This window comes from Xenia sp. Carnegie-2017, unplaced genomic scaffold (genome assembly GCF_021976095.1).
Source record: "Xenia sp. Carnegie-2017 unplaced genomic scaffold, XeniaSp_v1 HiC_scaffold_22, whole genome shotgun sequence".
In the NCBI taxonomy this organism is placed as follows: Eukaryota; Metazoa; Cnidaria; class Anthozoa; order Malacalcyonacea; family Xeniidae; genus Xenia; species Xenia sp. Carnegie-2017.
The window spans coordinates 10,962,076-10,984,363 of NW_025813485.1; the positions used below are offsets into that span (position 1 = coordinate 10,962,076).

General features: G+C 35.2%; 2 protein-coding genes and 2 long non-coding RNA genes across 6 annotated transcripts; 2 read left to right on the forward strand and 2 right to left on the reverse strand.

The window, feature by feature from the left end:
• The first annotated feature begins 8 nt into the window (after positions 1-8).
• Positions 9-2,006, forward strand: LOC124445110 (52 kDa repressor of the inhibitor of the protein kinase-like). The gene is made up of 3 exons (XM_046995818.1): positions 9-17; positions 282-1,162; positions 1,206-2,006. The coding sequence occupies exons 2-3, from the start codon at positions 473-475 to the stop codon at positions 2,004-2,006; spliced, it is 1,491 nt and encodes a 496-aa protein (XP_046851774.1). The 5' UTR covers positions 9-17; positions 282-472.
• Positions 2,007-4,162: 2,156 nt separating this feature from the next.
• Positions 4,163-5,191, reverse strand: LOC124445930. The gene is made up of 2 exons (XR_006948302.1): positions 5,053-5,191; positions 4,163-4,593 (listed from the first exon to the last, which is right to left on the reverse strand). It is a non-coding gene; the product is annotated as an uncharacterized LOC124445930 (long non-coding RNA).
• Positions 5,192-10,423: 5,232 nt separating this feature from the next.
• LOC124445747 (putative defense protein 3) lies at positions 10,424-16,601 on the reverse strand. 3 transcript variants are annotated; one of them, XM_046996495.1, is made up of 3 exons: positions 16,193-16,601; positions 13,783-13,941; positions 10,424-10,637 (listed from the first exon to the last, which is right to left on the reverse strand). In XM_046996495.1, exons 1-3 carry the CDS (start codon positions 16,514-16,516, stop codon positions 10,563-10,565), a joined length of 558 nt encoding a protein of 185 aa, XP_046852451.1. In that variant the 5' UTR covers positions 16,517-16,601; the 3' UTR covers positions 10,424-10,562. The 3 variants fall into 3 exon arrangements, with proteins under 3 accessions (XP_046852451.1, XP_046852450.1, XP_046852449.1); XM_046996494.1 differs by lacking the exon at positions 10,424-10,637 and adding an exon at positions 12,705-13,092; XM_046996493.1 differs by lacking the exon at positions 10,424-10,637 and adding an exon at positions 13,264-13,659.
• Positions 16,602-16,713: 112 nt separating this feature from the next.
• Positions 16,714-18,255, forward strand: LOC124445752. Its single transcript, XR_006948246.1, has 2 exons — positions 16,714-16,936; positions 17,852-18,255. It is a non-coding gene; the product is annotated as an uncharacterized LOC124445752 (long non-coding RNA).
• The last annotated feature ends 4,033 nt before the right edge of the window (positions 18,256-22,288 follow it).

Consider the following 22,288-nt stretch of genomic DNA (forward strand, 5'->3'; position numbering starts at 1 on the left):
TGGTCATCGCTTCCCTGGTAAAGCTTCTAAGATTACAAATTTGTTTTCTAAACCGGTTTCACGCTGGAATGATGCTGCATTTACTTTTAAACGCCATGATGAAGGAGAAGTGGGGTTGCATGCCCAAACAAATCCAATTCTATTTGCCTTACGTGCTCAAATGTCAGGGTCTGCGCAACCAATAGAGCTCATGTTAGAAAGAAATCTTAAAAAGGAAATCGATCAGAACAAATGTAAGCTGTCTTCTATTGCTGATTGCATTCTTTTTTGTGGTCGTTTAGGTTTGCCTTTGCGTGGCCACCGTGATGATGCTAAATATCATCCAGAGGTTGGTCAGTATTCTACCAGGGGTGTTGGAAATTTTGTGGAGACACTAAATTTTAAAGTTCTTTCAGGGAATGGTGTTTTAAGGGATCACTTAACATCTTGTGGGAAAAATAGAAGTTACATCTCTAAGACCAGCCAGAATAAAATGATCAAGTGCTTTGGAGAGGTTATTACTGAACAGATTGTCAACGACATTAAGGTTAATAGGTTCTTTTCTATTATAGCTGATGAGGCTGCAGATTCTTCCCATAGAGAGCAAATGGCTCTAATTTTACGTTTTATTGATAAGAATATGGACATAAGAGAGGAGTTCATTGCCTTTCTTCAATGTAAGTGGGGATTGAGTGGAGAGAACCTTGCTAAATTAATTCTAGATAAACTTAAAGACCTTGGCTTGCCAATTGAAGACTGTCACGGACAAGGTTATGATGGTGCGGGTGCTGTTGCAGGTTGTGTTAAAGGTTTGGCTGCCCAAATTTTGAAGCTCAACTCGAAAGCATTATATACCCACTGTTATAGTCATAGGCTTAATTTGTCAGTTTGTGATTCTTTGTCAGATATTGAGGTTAAGAAAGTACTTAACAAAATAAAAGATGTGACAAATTTTATCAATATTTCTCAAACACGCAATATACCGTTTGAGGAGACTGTACGCAATAGTTTAGAAACGGACTCAAAAAAGACTAGATTGCCAGATGTTTGTAGAACCAGATGGGTAGAACGAGTTAAAGGTTTAGACACTTTCGAAGAATTGTTTGTTCAAATTTTGACACACTGGATAACATGGCAAAGGTGCCAGTCCCTCTCGCTGCTGATGCATCCTCTTTGCTTGAAGGTCTTTCTGAGTTTCATTTTATCGCCCTCTTGGTTATTACCAGAAATGTTTTGATCTAACGCTTCCTGTTACTCAGCTTTTGCAAGGAAAGAGTATTGATGTTATGGACGGGATTGAGTTGATCTCTTCTTTGAAAAGCAGTGTTGCACATGTGAGGAATTCTATTGATTCATATCATGATCAATGGTACGACATTGCTTTGACGTTAGCGGCAAAGGTTGGGGTAGAAGAACGTAAACGTAGGACAATTGGAAGGCAAACTACAAGGCCTAACGCTCCTTATCGTTCTATCTCGGAGTATTACAAACGAATCTATACGATTCCTTTAATTGACCATCTTCTCTCGTCTTTGGATGCGCGATTTGACACGGAAAGTGTAAATGTTTATCAAGGACTAAGTATTGTTCCAACAAAAATGTTTTCTCTTATAAAAAATGGGATTGACTGGAGACATAAATTTAAGATTGTTTCAAAATTTTATGTTGCTGATTTACCCAATCAGTTAGGTTTAGATGCAGAGTTGTTATTATGGCAATCCTTCTGGGAACATCGTAAAGGTCCTTATCCATGTAATGTAGCTACAACTTTAAAAGCTATGAATTTTGATGGTTTTCAAAACATAAAGGTCATACTTCAAATATTAGGAGCCCTTCCCATAACTTCATGCGAATGTGAACGTTCGATTTCAGCGCTGCGAATTCTTAAAGATTATAAGCGGAGTACTATGGTTGAGGAACGGTTAAATGGTCTTGCTCTAATGAAAATTCATCAGGAAATTCTTCCAGATGTGCAACTCGTAATTGATAAATTTTCTGTTGGCAACACTAGATTTAAATTTAATTGAAATCATGAGAATTTTTTAAATTTTGTCTTTCTACATCTAAATTCTTTTTTAGTTTATAGATAAAATTGTTGATGTACCTATGTATAAAGGACATGCATTTAATTCTATGCAATAACCAGATTGCTGGCTTCCGCTCTTTAAAGGGCTGTCCATGTCGGATGATGCTTTGAAATTTGGGGCATCATCCTAGGCATGCTGAAGAGCCCTGATATTGGGCGAAACAGTCTGTCATCATCTGATTAAAGGGAATTCATCTTAGTTTTCGCAATTTTATGATCGCTAAAGTTTTATAAATCGCTGCATAAGATACAATGTATGATGTCATCTATGACGTCATATTTGAGGCCACATATGACGTCATAAATTTTTGACTAACATATGAAAAATCCTAGATCCGCCCCTGCTCTATATCATCAATCTCATGAAAAGAAATAAGAAGCAAAATATTTGTAGAAAAGCTTTGAAAAGTGAAAAACATTTATTTAAAAAAGCAGCAATGATGCATATGATAAATCTCCATTCTGTACTGTAATAGGTAAATAAGCTCAAACTGTTTCTTAAAGAAATATAAGAAATATATAAGAAATATACAGTATAGTAATTTTAAAGGTTTCATCACTGAATCTTTAATGCTTCAGTATAGTGCATTAGATATTAGTAACATTTAAACAACACTCAACTAAAATATTTTGATAAAGATATGACATGATTTAAACATTAAGTTATATAAAACCCAATGGCTTATACAGTTTGATGCTTCACATCTGCATCGAGTAATCATCAATCTCAGTACAAATGTTTACATAGACACAAATTTTATGGCCTTCCCATTTTATATGTTGTGAATTGACATTTAATTAAGCATCAAAACGCACACAATCTTCTTGCCATCTTTTTTTGGTTCATGAACTTTAACTTCAAAGCATTCAAGGCATCATAAGTGAATCCATTGTCTCCATCCATAGAATTTGACCATGATCAAATTAAATAACTCTGCATAAGGCAGACAATAAATCAATTATCTTTACAGCATTATCATTTTTTTAAGACTCTGCCTGGTCAATAACACCTTCCAGTCATCTTTACTCCTTGGTCTTCCCTGCATGTTGTCAGCAAATAGAACATAACAAGCTCTGCTCCAAATCATGGGTACTGTTGGGGCTGATCATTTCTTTTTGATACTTTTCACAGAGCAAAATGTGTGCAGGGTCTTTTTTGCTTTAGGGAAACTATTTTGCAAATAGATAGGTAAATTTACGATTTCATGCATTAACAAATGACAGAAAAGTATGCAGAATTTTATAGACAAAAACAGGAAAACATCAGTATATATGGCATTCAAGTCAGTCTTAAAAAATACGATCTTTAATATGTATTTTATGGCTTTTCAAGTGCATGTATAATTGCTTTTCAATCGTGACGGACTAACAAAACAAGCAACTACCTCACCTGTGAGAAGCGATATGTTCCTTTTTGTGGAAACTGCGACATCCAACAATTGAACGATTGAAGTGTTGGTATTATAAAAGAAATGCCAAAAAAGAATCGTCACAGAATATGGAACTAACGATATCCATATTCTGTGATATCGTGTTTGTTTTTGAAAAATTCTTTATAATTTACTATAGACACCAGGGGGAGGTCGAGAATATTATTTTTCTGCAAAGCGATCATTTCAGCGGAAATACGTCCGTTGGCCGCCATTTTTTTGGCGACCTCGCCCCAGTAAAGTTAGCCGCTCCAGTTATTATAGAACTCAATGCCTCGCCCCAGTAAAGTTAGCCGCTCCAGTTATTATAGAACTCAATGGTTTTTGTTGTCGCAACAATGTTTTCGCGCCAAAATGACGTAAATCGTACTCGTAGCATTGAACTAAATATAACTGGAAGGCTACCTTCGCCCGGAAATTTGAAGCCTAAGTCGACAGTATCGTTCCCAGTCTTTCCACGCTTGTGATAAACACGACCAAAACAAAATATGTCAGTGTTTTAGTCATTTTGACAGCGGATTTTGCAAAACTATGAAAAAACTGGAAGTAAATTGCAAAAAATGTAAATTTTTCAGGTCATTTATAGTAAGTTTGATTACGGTAATAGATCAATCAAGCAATCGTGCCTTTTTTGAAAAAAAAAACAAACTTAACAAGCCTCGACAAATGCGATTTTGACATCTTGCAAATTTGCATGGTATTGTTTTAAAAATTTCTTAAAAAACGTTAAACCAATAATGACATTAACATAACAGAACGTTAGCAAAATTATGTTTTAAAGCAATATTTACGAAGAAAAACAAGTATAGCTTCTTCTCACCCCAGTCCTTTTTTTAACGTTAGAGCGTATATTTCCTTGATTTTGCAAACAAAAGTTATTTTTCACTGCATAATTGTCCTCTTTAGGACAAAGATAAGTATTCAGGATTGTTCAGTAAACATGCCACTTACATGTGTGATAATTGGGTGCAGGAACAGGGCTATTTCTCACCACATAGGTGCAGAAACTGTTGCTTTTCACAGGTAAAATTCCAATACATAAGTTGAAAAAATGACATCAAACAAAACTGCAATTTGGAAAGATTAAACATGCTTCAACTACAAAAATGAAATTTTAATAAAATTCAGTTAAATACTAACATATATAAATTCTATATTTTGACAGTTTAGTCATATACAGTATTTATTTGTTTCGCTGGTCACAATTGCAATAAAATAATACTTTTTCACAGTAAAAGTGTAAAGTAGATATAACTGGTATCATATTGTTAGTACAGGGCTTACAACTTTATTTAACTGGACAAGGATTTGTAGTGAAATTACTGGAAGTATAATATTTAAAATACTAGATCATGAATATTTATATGTATTACAGATTTCCCATGAAAAACAAGGCAGCCATAAAATTATGGGAGCATTTTGTTCAACAAGTAAACCATCTTGAAGTACCATGGACAGCAAAAGTGCACATCATATGCAGTGACCATTTTCAACTAACTGACTACATTGTCCCCCCCTCACAAAATGGCAAATGCCGACTAAAAAAGTATGCCATACCATCCATGTCCAATAGCTTGCATGTTCAAAATGTTTCAACTTCTACAACCCACTCAAACGCACTGCTGAATAGACTCGAGCTTTCAAATAAAAGACCTTTTGCAGCTACCTCTGATTCCGTTGATGAAACTTCTCCACCCAAAAATCTCCAAAACATCTACAGAAGAAAAAGAGATTTGTTTAAAAATAAGCTTCAACAAAAATTGAAACTTGCAACAACAACTGAGACGCACAAAACAAAAGGTTGAAACCATGGGTGAAGTTGTCAAGATTTTAAAAGATAAGTTGGTGATCAATTCAAAAGAGGCAGAAAGTCTTTTGTCCACTTTCAATGATACTCAGTTGGGATTTTATACAATATTAGAGATAATTTAAAATGTCCTCGTTCAGGCAGAAGATACTCTGATGAAATCAAAGAATTTGCACTTACTTTATATTTTTATTCTCCAAAAGCTTATAAATATGTTCGATCCATTGTTCCACTACCCAATCCATCTTTGATGAAAAAATGGTCTGCGTCCATGAAATGTGACCCTGGTTTCATTAAAGATGCATTCCAATCACTATCAAATGAAGTTGCTGCTTCCCAAATTCCAGAGACTGCTGTTTGGTTATTGATGCAATGTCAATACAAAACAAACAATATGGAATCCAGAAGATGACCAGTATTCAGGGTTTGTTAATCTTGGAGATACACTCCTAATCATAAAACAGAGAAATTGGCTTCTGAGGCACTAGTATTTTTATTAGTTGGCACCAGAAGTCATTGGAAATGCCCGTTGGGTACTTTTGGTTGACAAAATCAATGGTAAAGACCAAGCATCATTGGTAATACAATGTCTTGAAAAGGCATCAAAGGCAGGTTTAAAGGTATGGTCTGTAACAGCTGATGGTACTGCTGTAAATCTTCATACATTTGAAAGTCTTGGTTGCAACTTTAACGGTACATATGATGAAATGCGGTCTTCATTTACCCATCCAACTACTGGCGAAGATGTGTTTGTAATTCTTGACCCTTGCCATATGTTAAAGCTTGCACGCAATGCACTGGCCCAACTTGGTTCTTTTAAGGATGGCAAGGAAAACATTATAAAGTGGAGTTACATAGAACAACTTCAAAACCTACAAATGGAAGAAGGATTAAACCTAACAAACAAACTTACGAGTAATCACCTTAACTTTCACAAACACAAAATGAATGTGCGACTTGCTGCACAAACATTGAGCTCCTCTGTGGCAAATGCTATTGAGTTTTAGACAAATCCGCTAAACAACCAAATTTCTCTGGCAGTAATGGGACAGTGACATTTATTCGCATTATCGACCGACTTTTGACATCCTTAATTCCCGGAATCCACTGGGTAAGGGTTTTAAGGCACCTCTTCGCTTTCAAGTCAGGAAACATGGCAAGAAGTGTTATCATCATCAGCAGAATATTTACTATCATTAAAACCAACACAGCTTCCTCTCAACCAATTTGTACATCTCAGCAAAACATTTGTAATTGGGTTTGTTACCTGCATCAAATCCACTATTTCAATGGCAACACAGATGCTCTCTTCATCCATCAATCCATTCAAGTATCTCTTAACCTACAAATATTCACAGGACCATATTGAACTCCTGTTTTCCTGCATTCGCTCAAGAGGTGGATGGAACAACAACCCCAACAGTCTCCAAATGAAGTATGCCCTTCGAAAAATGTTGATGAGAAATGCCATTACTGCATCAAAAAATGCAAACTGTTTGGACTTTACTGGCTGCAACAACCTGATACCACTTTTTCGTACAAGAAAACATTCACCCACATTACATAATCAGTCACAAGAAACTGCTGCCCAAGACACTGACAATAAAATTAATGCAATGGTGCAACATCTCCAAGAAGGCAACAGCGAATTTATTTCGAACGTTATATTTTATATTGCAGGATACATAGTTTCGAAGTTAGTCAACAATTTATCTTGCCCAGAATGCAAACGATGCCTTTGTCCTTTACCAAAATCGTTATCCGTAGATGACCATGATTATACTGCCACAAAATATCATGAAGCTGGAAAAGCGTCAGCTTTCGTCAACTTCGTGAACAACGGTGGTTTACAGATTCCATCCACAGCGGTGTATCGTTGTATAGAGTTCTGCGAACACGTTTTCAAAGCAACGGTGACAGGCAACGACAATCAGCATATTAGTAACAGGGCAAAGTTGAAGAACAGTATGATTATTGCAGTTTGCCAACATTTTAATCTGGAATCGACCTTTCCTCTATTCAGAGATCACGAAGATGGTGTTAACGAGGCTGTTATCGAAGACGATCACAGCACTCAACTGACAAAGCATATCGCAGACAAATATTTCACACTGCGTCTTTTCAACTACGGTAAAAAATATACGAGGGAGATCGTAAATAAAGGCAAAACAAGCGACAGGCACCGACTCAATAAGCTAATCTTGTTTAACAATGAATAAATTTAATGTGTAAACACTTTATGAATACAATGAATAAACACTTACCCATTGGGATTTTTACATTTGAAAGTTTTCGCCAATATCCGAGCACAATCCTTTGCCATCGGTAAGCCTTCTGGGTAAAAAATTATTTGGTCGGCAAGAAACTTAAATTTCCTGTATTAATATCAAAAGAAAACGCAGCAAAACTAAATAAATTCAGTAATTTTCCTTTCTAAAGCTTGGCCAAAACATGTAGTTTATTCGTTCAGACTCTTTACTCACTCCTTCCAATCACGCATCGCGAGGCCGAACTCGCGTGATTTGACTACCAGAAACGCGTGTCTGGAGGTCAGATCACGCAAAATTTTGGCTTCATTTCGTGTGTTAACGATATATCAGAAGGTAGCCTTCCAGTTATATTTAGTTCAATGACTCGTAGTCGTACCAGTGAACTCCATTTATATATATATATCTGGAATGATAACTACAATACATTTTATAGATAAAAAGTTGAAGCCAAAGTCCTAGTCTCTTGCGCGGTTTGTACGTCAGTTCCAGTCCTTCAAAGTCGAATATTCACGCGGTTTGTACGTCAGTTTCATTCCCCTGAGTGCCAAACATACACGGCCAATATAAATTTGAATACAAACTGCAAAAGCATAAACATATAAACAACATCACGACAAATTACACACTAGGCCAACTCTTCGCAAAAGGTTATTTCTTACAGCTAAAACTTTACTACAGTGAGTTCGTTGTAACTTACAACTTGTAACGAGGAAAAGCCAACTGAAAATTACACTTTATGCTAAAAAGGCAATACAATAAGAAAATATGACGAGAAAATATTCAAGCATAAATTTTTCTTTCGTCGGAAGGTAAATTTTCAAACGGTGTCAGACAGTGTTTGTCTTTTTTTGTCGTTTCAATGGATTTAAAGATCTGTTTTTCCGAAGAAAAAAGAAACTTGAATATCCAGGTTCATAAAAAATGTTGAGTCTATAACTCGCATTTTACTTTTTACAGAGCGATTGTATCTTTCATCGATTTTGATAGTGCTTGAAATACTAAATGGTTGTCATCTCGATATTAGTAATTGAATATCCTTAAAGACTTTGATATGTTTTAAAGGAAAACCGCAGCGTAAAAGCAGATCGACTAAGTTCACCTCACCCTGCTTCTCGATTTATCACTTTGATTCACTTTCCGTGAACCTTTTCATTCCAAAAATTTCGTTATTTTTACGCTCTAATCAAGATCCGAACTCTACCATTACCAAGGGACAAATGATTTAAAAAAATTAAAATGAACACGCGAGAGACTAGAGCTTGACGTGTGATGACGAATGATGACGACAAATGTTTTTTTGGCTTCAATTTTTGGCTTCGGTTATCATTCCAGTTATTCAAATGTCGAGTTCACTGAGTCGTACTCGTAGGCTCTGCTAAAACTCCCTATTGACGGTTCTCAATGCACGTATTTACGAGTGTGTAGCCTTCATTTTGTTACTGGTAAGCCAATGAGTTGAAAAAAGCTTTGTTGTGTTCGTTTGTGTCATTTTATACCATTTGTTGTTTTGTTCACAATGGCAGGTAAACCATAGGCTTTAACGGACCAAACTAATCCAGACTGGGCTCCATCTCAAAACCTTTGACATACATATGTCGAAAAAGTTGATGTCGATCGCTATGCTCGTATTTCGGAAAGAAATGAAAAACGAAAAAAAGTGAATCCGTTGAAACAGTACTGTCAGCACTGCAGTGACCCAATCGACCTTGACAACCCATCTTGTAGACGAAGAACACGGAGTCATATCAGCCACATCTGCTTCATTGTCAGAATCAGAATCGAACACCAAATATTCACAAAGAGAACTGAGTTTGGATAAAATAACTGCAATGAAGAGCGAGATAAATCGCTTGACCCAAGAAAATCTTGAGTTAAAAACAAGATAAGTGACATGACGCTTGACGAGAAATCCTTCTTACATGATGACGAAAAAGTCCTCTTTTACACTGGTCTGCCAAATTGGAAGATGTGTCAGCAACACTGGAAGTGGTACGCCCCTACCTTAATGCATTCTTCCAAATGCTCTTTGTCACCATTTAGGCAGTTGCTTTTAACAGTTATGAAACTGCGACTTAATTTAAATGGTGTAGATTTGGCTTATCTATTTGGAAACATCAACAAGGGAGCTGTATCAAAAATTTTCTTCCAAGTAATTGTTCTTTATAATTGATTAAGCCCTCTTATTTTATGGCCTGATAGGGAAGCCTTAAGAAAGGCCTTGCCCATGGATTTTAGAAAACACTGCCCTAAATGTGTTGCCATCATTGACTGCTTTGAGATTTTTTGGATCGTGCATTAAATCCTCTTGCGAGGGCCCAAACTTACTCATCCTAAAAGCACCACAACACGATTAAGTACTTAAATGCTGTCACTCCCCCAGTGTACAGTAAGCTTTGTTTCCAGTGGCTGGGAGGAAGAGTCAGTGACAAACATTTGACTGAGAACAGTGGACTCCTTGATAAGCTCTTACCTGGAGATGTAATCTTAGTTGATAAACGCTTTGATATCCAGGAGTCAGTTGGTTTGTACTGTGCAACTATCAAGATGCCAGCTTTTACTAAGGGTAGTGGCATTGAAGTTGAACAAACCTGACGAATTGCTAATGTGAGGATTCATGTGGAAGAGTGATTGGAAACATTAGAAAGAAATATGCACTTCTTAGTTCAACTCAGCCATTGATTTTGTCAATTCTAAAGAAAATGAGCCCACTACGATTGACAAAATAGTTACTGTTAGCTGTGCACTAATTAACATTTGTTATTCTGTCTTACCTTATGACTAAATAATATCTTTTAAAAGATTTTGCATGCATACATTTAAATTGTACTAATAATATTCATAAGACATTTGATTGCATTATATTTCATTTATTCAATTTTTTGGGTCTTCAGTACCATTTTTCAGTTAACTCTGGAAGGAGTCTCCTCAACACAAATTTCTTTGCTGCCTCTATCTTCCTTTCTAGAAATTCGTTATTTTGCAAGATTCGTTCAACAAACAAGTCTCTCTGTCCACACAACAAAATCACAGTAGCTCAAACCTGTGCATGACGACTGAGCCATAACCTAAAAAAGTGAATTTCTATGCATTAAGCTTGTTAAAGGAATTTATGAAAACATGTCTTTTTCTGTCCACACAACAAAATCACATTAGCTGAAACCAGTGCATGACAACTGAGCAATAACTTAAGAAAGTGAATTGCTATACATTAAGCTTGTTAAATGAAATTACAATAATTTACAAATGTACTTGATAGTAATACGCATGAATTCTTTTAAGTTGTTTTGTGCCATCACTTTTTACTTCAATGCAAAACAACCTTTCATCTGTTGAAGTTTCAATTGTCTCATCTTTATGGCAAAATGGACACTATCAAAACAAAATCAATAGGTGATGTAATTATTATGTTGACCTTTTCCCCATGACACATAGACACAATGAATAACAAGCCTTTATTTCACAAGTCCCATTGCCACAACATTGGCAAGAGACAAGTCCATCTTGAGAAGCACCAAGAGATCCATGGGTCAAATGAATCCAGAATCCACTCTTTGTTACTGAAACATTTTCATGGTTTGTGTTTAGCCATTTCCGATATTCATCTCTTGCCACCTCTTCATGCTGGCAACCCCATCTTGTTGCTGCAGTTGAAAATTTCTTCAGCTCTAGATAGCAAATGCTTGGAAGGTGAATCTCTGTTGATGCGACAAGCTGCTTTGAGCTATAAACAAGCAATAATCGTCATATTTTTTCACCAACACTTCACGCACCCATCCATTCACAAAATTTTGATAACTATCAAGACTTATAGTTTTTAACTGCTCTTTCGAGTACGCACTGACCGAAAATAATAAATACATGCCAACATGAATGTAGATGACAGCAGGCCACAGATCGATATCGTCGAGCCATTGATTTTTTGGTATTTCGTACGGATCATCTCCATTGCAATGTCCTAATTTCATTTTGTAACGCGCTTTACTAACCTTACACTGAATATTTTCTATATATCCAGGCAAAAAACCTTTTTTTGACCTAGAAAGCGCTGACTTTATGTTACTAGCCATATTAACATATAAAGCGTGCACATCTGCTTGTCCTCCAGATGCTCCCCCAGCAACTGTTGCTATAGCGTACGTGACGTCACTGCAAAGGGTCTATATATATCTATATTCTTGTTAACTTCCTAATTAGTCTGAAGATGTCTTGAGTAAAGACGAAACGTCACTCTTTTAATAAATTTCATAAAACCAAATTGTTTATGACTATGTTTTAAAATTAGGCTCTAATATTTATATTGAGAATCCGTTTCCCGCCTGGCACTTCATTGGCAACAATCACATTCATATTTAGCACGCTAAAGCGCTTTCGTTGTCCTGCCACGCTATATTTAAATAGTAGAATTTACTACACCGAATATACATGTACATATATATTATACACGACGACTGACGTCACTAACCCCTTTGGCCGCACACAAAATGACTGACAATTTTCGTACGGCAGTGTCATTTTTAATGTGATTTTCTCTACCAAAGAATCATTTTTATTCGTTAAAATTTTTACTGGACACTTTTAAAGGCTTACACAATGCAATTATATAAAAATATGTAATCATGAAATTTAATTTCATAAGCCACATATAAAAGCAGTGTAACATGCTATGATTCATAATGATTGATAATTTTATGGACATCCTTGCATTACCACAATATTTGTGAAATTATTAGTTTCATTAATAAGGTTGACGAGCACAAGGACAAAGGTTATGAGATTCTTTGATGTTGAATACAAGTACTACTATATGTGTCAAGTTCCATCCTGAAAAAAGACAAGAATCACTGAATCAAATATATCAGGAAGATTAATGGCAAAGCCATGTTTTTTGAGCGTGATCCTTTGAAACCTGGATTTTTAGCAGGGCACTTGCTGTTGTTATTCGAAGATGTAGATTTTTCTTCGTTGTTAATAGTTCTATTTGGCTTAATGGCATTGTGTGAGTTAGCCTCGGATGTCAGCATCATGTTTAGAATAAATTAACCAAAAATGCAATAATGACTTGGAGCAATTTCAAAAAGCAAAAAATTTGAGCAGCTTTGGGGCACGCTCATAGAGGAACTTTTAACATTCTCTTACTTAATTATTATGCTTTATTGGTATAAGACCATTACGTATAGAGCTACAATTATTGTTATCTAGGTACAGGGACAGCATTACCCAATTTTTCGTGAAGTAACTAGTTTTACAAATAATATTGATGTGCAAAGGAAAATACATTTCCTTCTTACAGGAAATTAGAAATTATGTCTACCGTCAATCGGTTTCAAATCACATTTTGAAAAGCACAAAAACTATACCCATCAGGATTATGAATGGCCGATTCACGACATTTGGGACACCTCCATTGCAACTTGGATTGTTCGCAGCCCACGTGCTGTTGTTACACATTGATGAAGACATTGCTCTGTTGCTGATAGTTCCACTTGGCTTAATGGTCATGTGTGAGCTAGCCTCAGATATCTGTAAATGAGGAAAATTCATTTGCCAAGTTGGTCTGCGGTACCTAGTTTATGATTTTTTTCCTGTGCCTACACAACCCTCGTAAAAAAGAGAAAATTTGCTTCTCCTGTTTTTGAATAGCACCAGGAATAAATTCTTTGTAGCAGTTACATAACTATGTTCCTTTACAAACTAAATTTTTCTAGCGAGCTACCCGATTATTTTGGAATTCGACAATCAACCTTAACATTGAAAATACAGACTCTTTTTGCGGAAACATGCGTAACGATGATCTCAAATAACTAAAAGTGTTATTCATTGAAATATTCCACGCTTGCATGTGAGTAAATATCCGCATAGTTTCATTCACCTGAATGATAACACGTAAGGATAAAACATGCATGTCATGGGGCAATGTTTTTTATTTGGCATAAGATGCAAGAAATAAACACAATCCAGTATAAAATTTTCATTGTTTGATAGAACACCATCGAGAAGTTTCCAATCACATTTGAAAGAAGGCAAGAGCCAGTCCCATAAAGAATATAAATGGCATACTAACAACATTAGAGCAGTTCCGTTACCGTTCTGTGGAGATACCAACATACAACAAATTTAAATGACTTCGAAATGAATATCTTTTACCTGCATACACTTCACGCAAACTGAGTGATGGAGAAAACTTATGCAAAATTTAATATCATACTATACCTTGTTAGTGATTACAGGCGACTGAAGTTGCACCCAGAATGTGGAAAAATCCTTCACGACGGTGGCGTAGAAAGATATATTATCTGATATTCCTTTTGGTGGCTCCCATTCAAATGTCAACGTCCTTAAATTAAGGCGAGTGGAGTGGGTGACAGCACCCTATACCAGAAGAAAACAGTGTATTCATGATATGCATTGTTCAATTCTTTTGACATCAATTGTTTTCAGAGTATTATGACATGCATTTATGAATATTTCCCTCACCCAATTATCAATGGTCCTACGCCCTTTGAAGAAATCGATATACAGGGTGTTCAAAAAAAAACGGAGACCGCACAAATAATTATGTATGCATTGAATGAAATCGACATAAATAGGTAATTTATGCATGTGCAATAGCTATTTGTTCCGTCTGGTTAATTTAGTTACATGCCCTTGTCAATGTACGTAGAAATTTATGGCGGGAAATTGTGATTAAGTTTTTGCAGCCTTTGAATCTCAACAAATGTTGCTTTGATGTTAAAAAGTTTTTGTATGATAAATTCGAGATGAAAATCACTGTATAAATTACTTTTAACTTGCTTTGCTTTAAATGCATGTTTAACAAACCTTATGAAATTCAAGAGGTGCAGAAATGTTAAGCTCATTAAACTGTTTTGAACGCTAATGATATTACTATGCATAAGTGAATTCATAATTAACTTATGCGGTTTCCCTTTTTGTGGGTGACCGTGTAGATGCTCTATTCACTAAAATTTATACACGTTCACGAAAAAGGAAATCCACTTTTTTCTGCAGTAACATACACCTATTCATTGAATTTAAGAAAATCTTTCTGCTTTCTTGTAGACATTGGAGGAAATCGATCCTTCGGTACGTTCTATCAATTTGGCTGTAATTATATATCTAGCACGATCTATTTGAAATGGTATTTATTGGGATTAGCGTGTAAAACTTTACTGCTTCTATAGCATGTTGAGTCCCAAAAAGAATGATGTACGCATTCGCATGACTTGAGATGGATTTGTATTTGACATGCTTGCAGCAGGTGTACAGCAAGGTTTTCAGTAAAATTCAATTTTGACATGCGAGGTATTCGAAACGCATTCCCGGAGTGGAATTTACTGATTTATCTACTTATCAACTCTCGAAAACGCATATTGTTTAAAGTTGTTATTCAGTAGTGTGCAAACACAACGCGACGTTAACGACTGTCGAAGAGGATGTCTAAATATTGAGGAGGACTGGGTTGAGGTGTAGCAATAACAGAAACGATTCCAGCTCAAGACTGACTTTAGTAGCAATAGTTATAATGTAAGACATTAGGCGTTAACTATGACTAAAGGAAGCATTTTATATCAAATATGTATATGTACAACGTAATGGAAATGAAGCATCGGAAGGGAGGATTATTTAAAGCGTATGTTATTTTTGAAAGCACAAAGAGAACTATTTTACCCAGCTGTTTTGAACAGATGTTGCCACAGAGGACGCTGCCGTGTTGTCAACTTGTTTTGGCTTTAGCATTTTTAAGACAGTAAAAATTTCTTGTTTGTTATAGTATATTTTATTTTCTTCAAAGTGAGTAGTGATAAATACGTATTGCCTGCGTAATACTAATGTTTGCTGTACGAATCGTTTGCTGTCGGAATTCAATATTTATTTCACCTTCAGTTGTTAATCGAAGTTAGTTTGTTAAATTTTATTTGCATACTTATCATTTGTTTCATTCCTTAGATATCGGCAATGTTCTTATCAACTTCTTAACATAAATAATGGTAAAAAGTTTTTAACTAAGCTAAATTAAGGTATGATGTAAAAAATCATGTCTCGAGGAAAAATTGATGTTGTTTTGAAACTTGCCGAAAACAAAAAATACTTGGAAAAATTTCTGGAATGATAAAAACTGTGTGGGTAGCAATTCATGCGGGCGGGGTGGTTTTTAACGAAATAGCTTGCTAGAAAACGCGAAAGCTAACGTATTTTAAACGTAAAACATCAAATAAAAATCAATAAAATCAAAATATGCAAAAATAATTGTTGTGTTCACTCAGCTGTATTTGACATTCCTTTTTCAGAGTGAAAGCATGGGAAGAGAGAGTTAATTCATTTCATTGGGTAAATGCTTTGAAGTGCATGAAGTCATTCGAGCACAAAGGCGATCATGTTGAGGTGAAACAGAAAATAACTATCTACTGCAGTATACCCCTATTTCATGCAACTACCCTACTGATACGCAAAAATTCATCAAGTTATACCTTTTAAAGAACATGTGCATATACTTCGTAAATTTGAGAACAACGATTTTTTACTCGTGATAAGACTTCTCTTAAGCAATAGCAATGCTGGGTGAATTTATAATGTATGACTTGCAAAGTAAGGAAAGCCTCAATTTATTTTTTGTTATTACCTTGTTGTTGCCACAACTTACGAACTTTGTATTTCCTGGTAGTCTTGAAAACATACCGATTGCACTGTTTTGACCGACTGGCCTTGCTTGAATAAGAAAACCTTTGATACTGACATTTGAGCTTTCGATTGATACATGAACTTTCTTGCCATACATGTAATAGGCTTTATCAACCTTGACTTGATATGGACTAGCTACTGTTTGAGAGACAGCACGGTGGTTTGGCATCATACTCACGCATTGTGAACTAGGTGCACCGTCAGGACGACATTTAACTCCGTGAAAAACAGTTAAACATATAAGAACAATGACAAAAACAGCCATTTATATTGCTCGTAATCGGTGAATTTCTGTTGCGTAAAGTTTGGTTGACGAATGCTTATAGTTTATGAGACTATTCATTCATTTGTCACTTGTTTTCAACATTAACATAAAGATATTAATTTATTGTTGCACAACGCAGCGTCGCCAAAACAAAGTCACGTAAAATTTTTCGTTACTATAGCACTGCGTGGGCGGTGTTATAAAAACAACAGTCGTTAACTTTGAAAACGCAGAAAACTCATCAACCTTTTAACCATTTACCGAGACCACCGAATGTTTTTGAGATTGGCGAGTCTTACACTAGCGATGATATTGGCGAGTCTTACGCTAGCGCTGAGATTGGCGAGTTTTACGCTAGCGCTGAGGTTTGACAAAGCTATGGATGTCAGGGGGCGTAAAATATGAAAAGTTTGGAAAAATGTAAGCGAGCTTAAGATATCAGATAAAGTAAATGAGGAAAATTCATTTGCCAACTTGGTCTGCGGTACCTAGTTTATGATTTTTTTGTTGCGCCCACACAACCCTCCTAAAAATCAAAAAATTTGCTTCTCCTGCTTTTGAATAGCACCAGGAATAAATTCTTTGTAGCAGTTACATAACTATGTTCCTTTACAAACTAGATTTTTCTAGCGAGTTGCCCGATTATTTTGGATTTTGCCAATCAACATTAACATTGAAAATAATGACTCTTTTTGCGGAAACATGCGAAATGATGATCTCAAAGAACTAAAAGTATTATTCATTGAAATATTCCACGCTTGCATGTGAGTAAATTTCCGCATAGTTTCATTCACCTGAATAAATTTCTCTCAAACACAAGTTTCTTGTTAAACAAAAGTTTCGAAACGATTTATTTTACATTTTTCATTTAAGCTCTCAGGCATCGTATGACAGCTAAGCAAAGACTAATTAACAAGAAAATAAGATATTCGAATACCTATAAGTTTGACGAGTAGATTCAATCGGTCGTAAAGTCATAAAAATGTTTAAGAAGTTTGTTCTGTATCATTTTTACAAATTTCGTTATAGCATGGCTTTACATAAATGTAATTTTGTTTTGCAATACTTTAGTTTTATACGAATGACAGCACCAAACTTTGGCCCTTTTTTCAAACGCTGCGCATGCATTTGCTGAATGCAATCCCGAAATATACGAGAGAAAACATTTGATATTGTTGTTGCTGCCTTGACGAAACGTTAAAAACATCCACTCTATTATGGACATGTACAAACATACAATTATCAATTTGAAAATATTTGGAAAGTATTTAATGAAAATTAGCAAGATCATCACTTGATAGAAGTTTGTGTAAAATAAATGGTTACTTTGTTTAGTTCCATCTACATGCAATGTTGACATTTATAGCCTCTTCGATTGTTGAATGTATTTGGAGCAAAACCTATGACGGCAAAACCCACGCGGTGGTGCAAGGAGATGAAGAACAACTATAATTCGGTTTCGTGATCAGAAATATTATTTTGCATGGTTACTACGTGTGTTGCTACGAGTGGCAGCCCACACTCAAGCTGAAATGATACTTATTTTGCATTTCATGGTTTCTATGGTTGAATGCATATTTTAAATTTATTACTTGTTGAAGTATGAAAATTGTTGTAACATTACGGCAGCCAAAAAATTAGGCCAAAGTAAAAAGCAATGAGTTGAAGATGTTAATTTTGTATTTTATACACGTGAATTATTATTACATGACGCTTTTTCATAGAAAAAGTGACACTAACAGGCACGAAAAAATTCTCTTATTTTATAAGCATTTTATTGATACATACACATGAAGTATTACAATATGATTAAATATTTGACAACATAAACATTTGTGCTTCAAGGGATTATTGTTTGACACGTAAGGATAAAACATGCATGTCATGGGGCAATGTTTTTTATTTGGCATAAGATGCAAGGAATAAACACAATCCAGTATAAAATTTTCAATGTTTGATAGAACACCATCGAGAAGTTTCCAATCACATTTGAAACAAGACAACAGCCAGTCCCATAAAGAATATAAATGGCATACTAACAACATTAGAGCCAGCTCCGTTACCGTTCTGTGGAGATACGAACATACAACAAATTAAAATGACTTCTAAAAGAATATCTTTTACCTGCATACACTTCACACAAACTGAGTGATGGAGAAAACTTATGCAAAATTTAATATCATACTATACCTTGTTAGTGATTACAGGCGACTGAAGTTGCACCCAGAATGTGGAAAAATTCTTCACGACGGTGGCGTAGAAAGATATATTACCTGATATTCCTTTTGGTGGCTCCCATTCAAATGTCAACGTCCTTATATTAAGGCGAGTGGAGTGGGTGACAGCACCCTATACCAGAAGAAAACAGTGTATTCATGATATGCATTGTTCAATTCTTTTGATATCAATTGTTTTCAGAGTATTATGACATGTATTTATGAATATTTCCCTCTCCCAATTATCAATGTTCCTACGCCCTTTGAAGAAAATCGATATACAGTGTGTTCCAAAAAAACGGAGAACGCACAAATAATTATGTATGCATTGAAAGAAATCGACATAAATAGATAATTTATGCTATTTGCTCCGTCTGGTTAATTTATTTACATGCCCTTGTCCATGTACGTAGAAATTCATGGCGGGAAATTGTGATTAAGTTTTTGCAGCCTTTGAATCTCAACAAATGTTGCTTTGATGTTAAAAAGCTTTTGTATGATAAATTCGAGATGAAAATAACTGTATAAATTACTTTTAAATTGCTTTGCTTTAAATGCATGCTTTACAAACCTTATGAAATTCAAGAGGTGCAGAACTGTTGAGCTCATTAAACTGTTTTGAATGCTAAAGATATTACTATGCATAATCATTTCAGTGAATTTATAATTAACTTATGCGGTTTCCCTTTTTGTGGGTGACCGTGTAGATGCTCTATTCTCTAAAATTTATACACGTTCACGAAAAAGGAAATCCACTTTTTTCTGCAGTAACATAAACCTATTCATTGAATTTAAGAAAATCTTGCTGCTTTCTTGTAGACGTTGGAGGAAATCGATCCTTCGGTACGTTCTATCAATTTGGCTGTAATTATATACCTAGCACGATCTATTTGGAATGGTATTTATTGGGATTAGCGTGTAAAACTTTACTGCTTCTATAGCATGTTGAGTCGCAAAAGAAATGATGTACGCATTCGTATGACTTGAGATGGATTTGTATTTGGCATGCTTGCAGCAGGTGTGCAGCAAGGTTTTAAGTAAAATTCAATTTTGACATGAGAGGTATTCGAAACGCATACCCGGAGTGGAATTTACTGGTTTATCTACTTATCGACTCTCGAAAACGCATATTTTTTAAAGTTGTTATTCAGTAGTGTACAAACACGACGCGACGTTAACGACTGTCGAAGAGGATGTCTAAATATTGAGGAGAACTGGGTTGAGGTGTAGCAATAACAGAAACGATTCCAGCTCGAGACTGACTTTATTAATGTTAGTAACAATATTTTAAATATAAGACATTAGGCGTTAACTATGACTAAAGGAAGCTTTTTATATCAAATGGAAGGGTGTATCGGAAGGGAGGATTATTTAAAGCGTATGTTATTTTTGACAGCACAAAGAGAACTATTTTACACAGCTATTTTGAACAGATGTTGCCACAGAGGACGCTGCCGTGTTGCCAACTTGTTTTGGCTTAGCATTTTTAAGACAGTAAAAATTTCTTGTTTACTATAGAATATTTTATTTTCTTCAAAGTGAGTAGTGATAAATACGTATTGCTAGCGTAATACTAATGTTTGCTGTACGCATCGTTTGTCGGAATTCAATAAATATATGACCTTCAGTTGTTAACTGTTTGAGACGGAACACCGTGTCTTGGCATCATACTCACGCATTGCGAGTCAGGAGCAACGTCAGAATGACATCTAGCTACATGGAATAGAGTTAAAAAGAGAAAAATGATTACAGAAACTGACATTTGTAGCTTATGCTCGATGAATTTTTTCATGTTTAGCGTCGATGACAAATGCTAATAATATATGATCGTAATTATAAACATCTGTCATTCGTTTTTAACATTTGCATATGTATATTATCATTACACACATCTCGTTAGAAAAATGTCCGGCAGGGTTTCCTTTGTCAACGATCGAAGCAACATCGGGACTAAATATTTTTTGTGAAAATTACATAAATATGTTGTACATGAACTATGGTGGCAATTAAATCAAATTCTTTAATTTGGTTCTCAAAATATTCTACATCTTTCTATAAACGACTGCATGGAAATACCGACCAACTTTTAGTTGGAACATTTGAAGACACCTGTTTATGACAACTGATTATCATTAGTCTAGTATAATATAATCAGGGCCAGATTATTAAAGAAAGGGCGTTGTGGGCGTTCGTTCTAAACATGGATCTCGCATACAATTCAAGGCAAGAAACTATAAAACCCGTAAAATTATATTTGAAGAACGTATTTTACAACAAAACTGTTTTTCACCTCATATGCTTGGTATCCTATCCGATGGCATTAAAAATTTTGTCCATAAGTGAATTTAAATTCGTCAAATTTTCGAAAAACAACTCTTCATAATATTAATATATATACATTCTGGCCAGTTTATCTGGCTGGAGTAATGGCGGACGCAAAAGATGCGCACTTAAGAACTGGGTACAAGTAGGGGACAGATTTTTCGCTGAGTGGCGCTTCTGTATATATCTATTCTGTGGTTCAAGTAAAAATATTAAAACAGAAATAACTGTTAAAAGTAATATTGTTCGACTTTGAATATGAACTAGCAATGATGATCGCTCTTCCATATGCTTCTGCGATAATTCCCGTAAAACCTTTTTATAATGATGTTTCAACAGATATCCTGAATTAGCCTATACTTACCAACTATCAAAATACTTGACAGACATATACTGCACCCACCTACAAACAAATCAAAATGAAGATTACAATCAACTGAAACCTTCATTAAAAACTAAAAACCATACATATAACCAACAGATAAACAGCCGTCTTTTGACGCCAAATCACTGTTGCTAAAATTTTCCTACAGACTGTAGAAGAACGAATGCTCGCGACTCACCAACATGCACTATTTTTTTGGTTCCGCTACGTAGACGATAAATCACAGCACTACACGCAGATAAGACTTTCACATTCACATCAACAAACCAAAAAGCCATACACAATTTACCAAAGATTTAGATTTCAAAATAAACGGAACTCTTCAAGTTTCTTAACTGTTTGGTAAAGCACGACAATCTAAAACTACGAACCAAAGTTTACAGGTAGTTAATAACCTTTTTATGCAAACTTTTCACTGCTGTTTTAACAGTAACTATCATAACTATAATACTTGTTCAAAGCGAAATATCCGCAAATCATTAGCACACAGAAGATGGGGCACTGGATAACAATAAATTTTGCAGCGGACGTTTGGAATGCCTTACCCCTTTCCCTAAGAGATGTGCCCACCTTAAGCCAATTTAAGCGTGGTATCAAGAAAGCACTATTTTAATTAGTTTTGTTTTTCGCATGTTAATTTTGAAATGATGTAGTTTTATCTTCATATTTTTCGATTTGTATTCTTTTTCTTTTTCTTTTTAAGTAGTTATATTATATTTATTTACTTTTAGAGGACCCCTCTGTAAACAACTTTTAGTGATGTTGGCATCCTCAATAAAGATTAGCTGTTATTATTATTACTTCTTTTGAATAGTATCTGAACAGCATTGATTATCGTAAACATGCAGT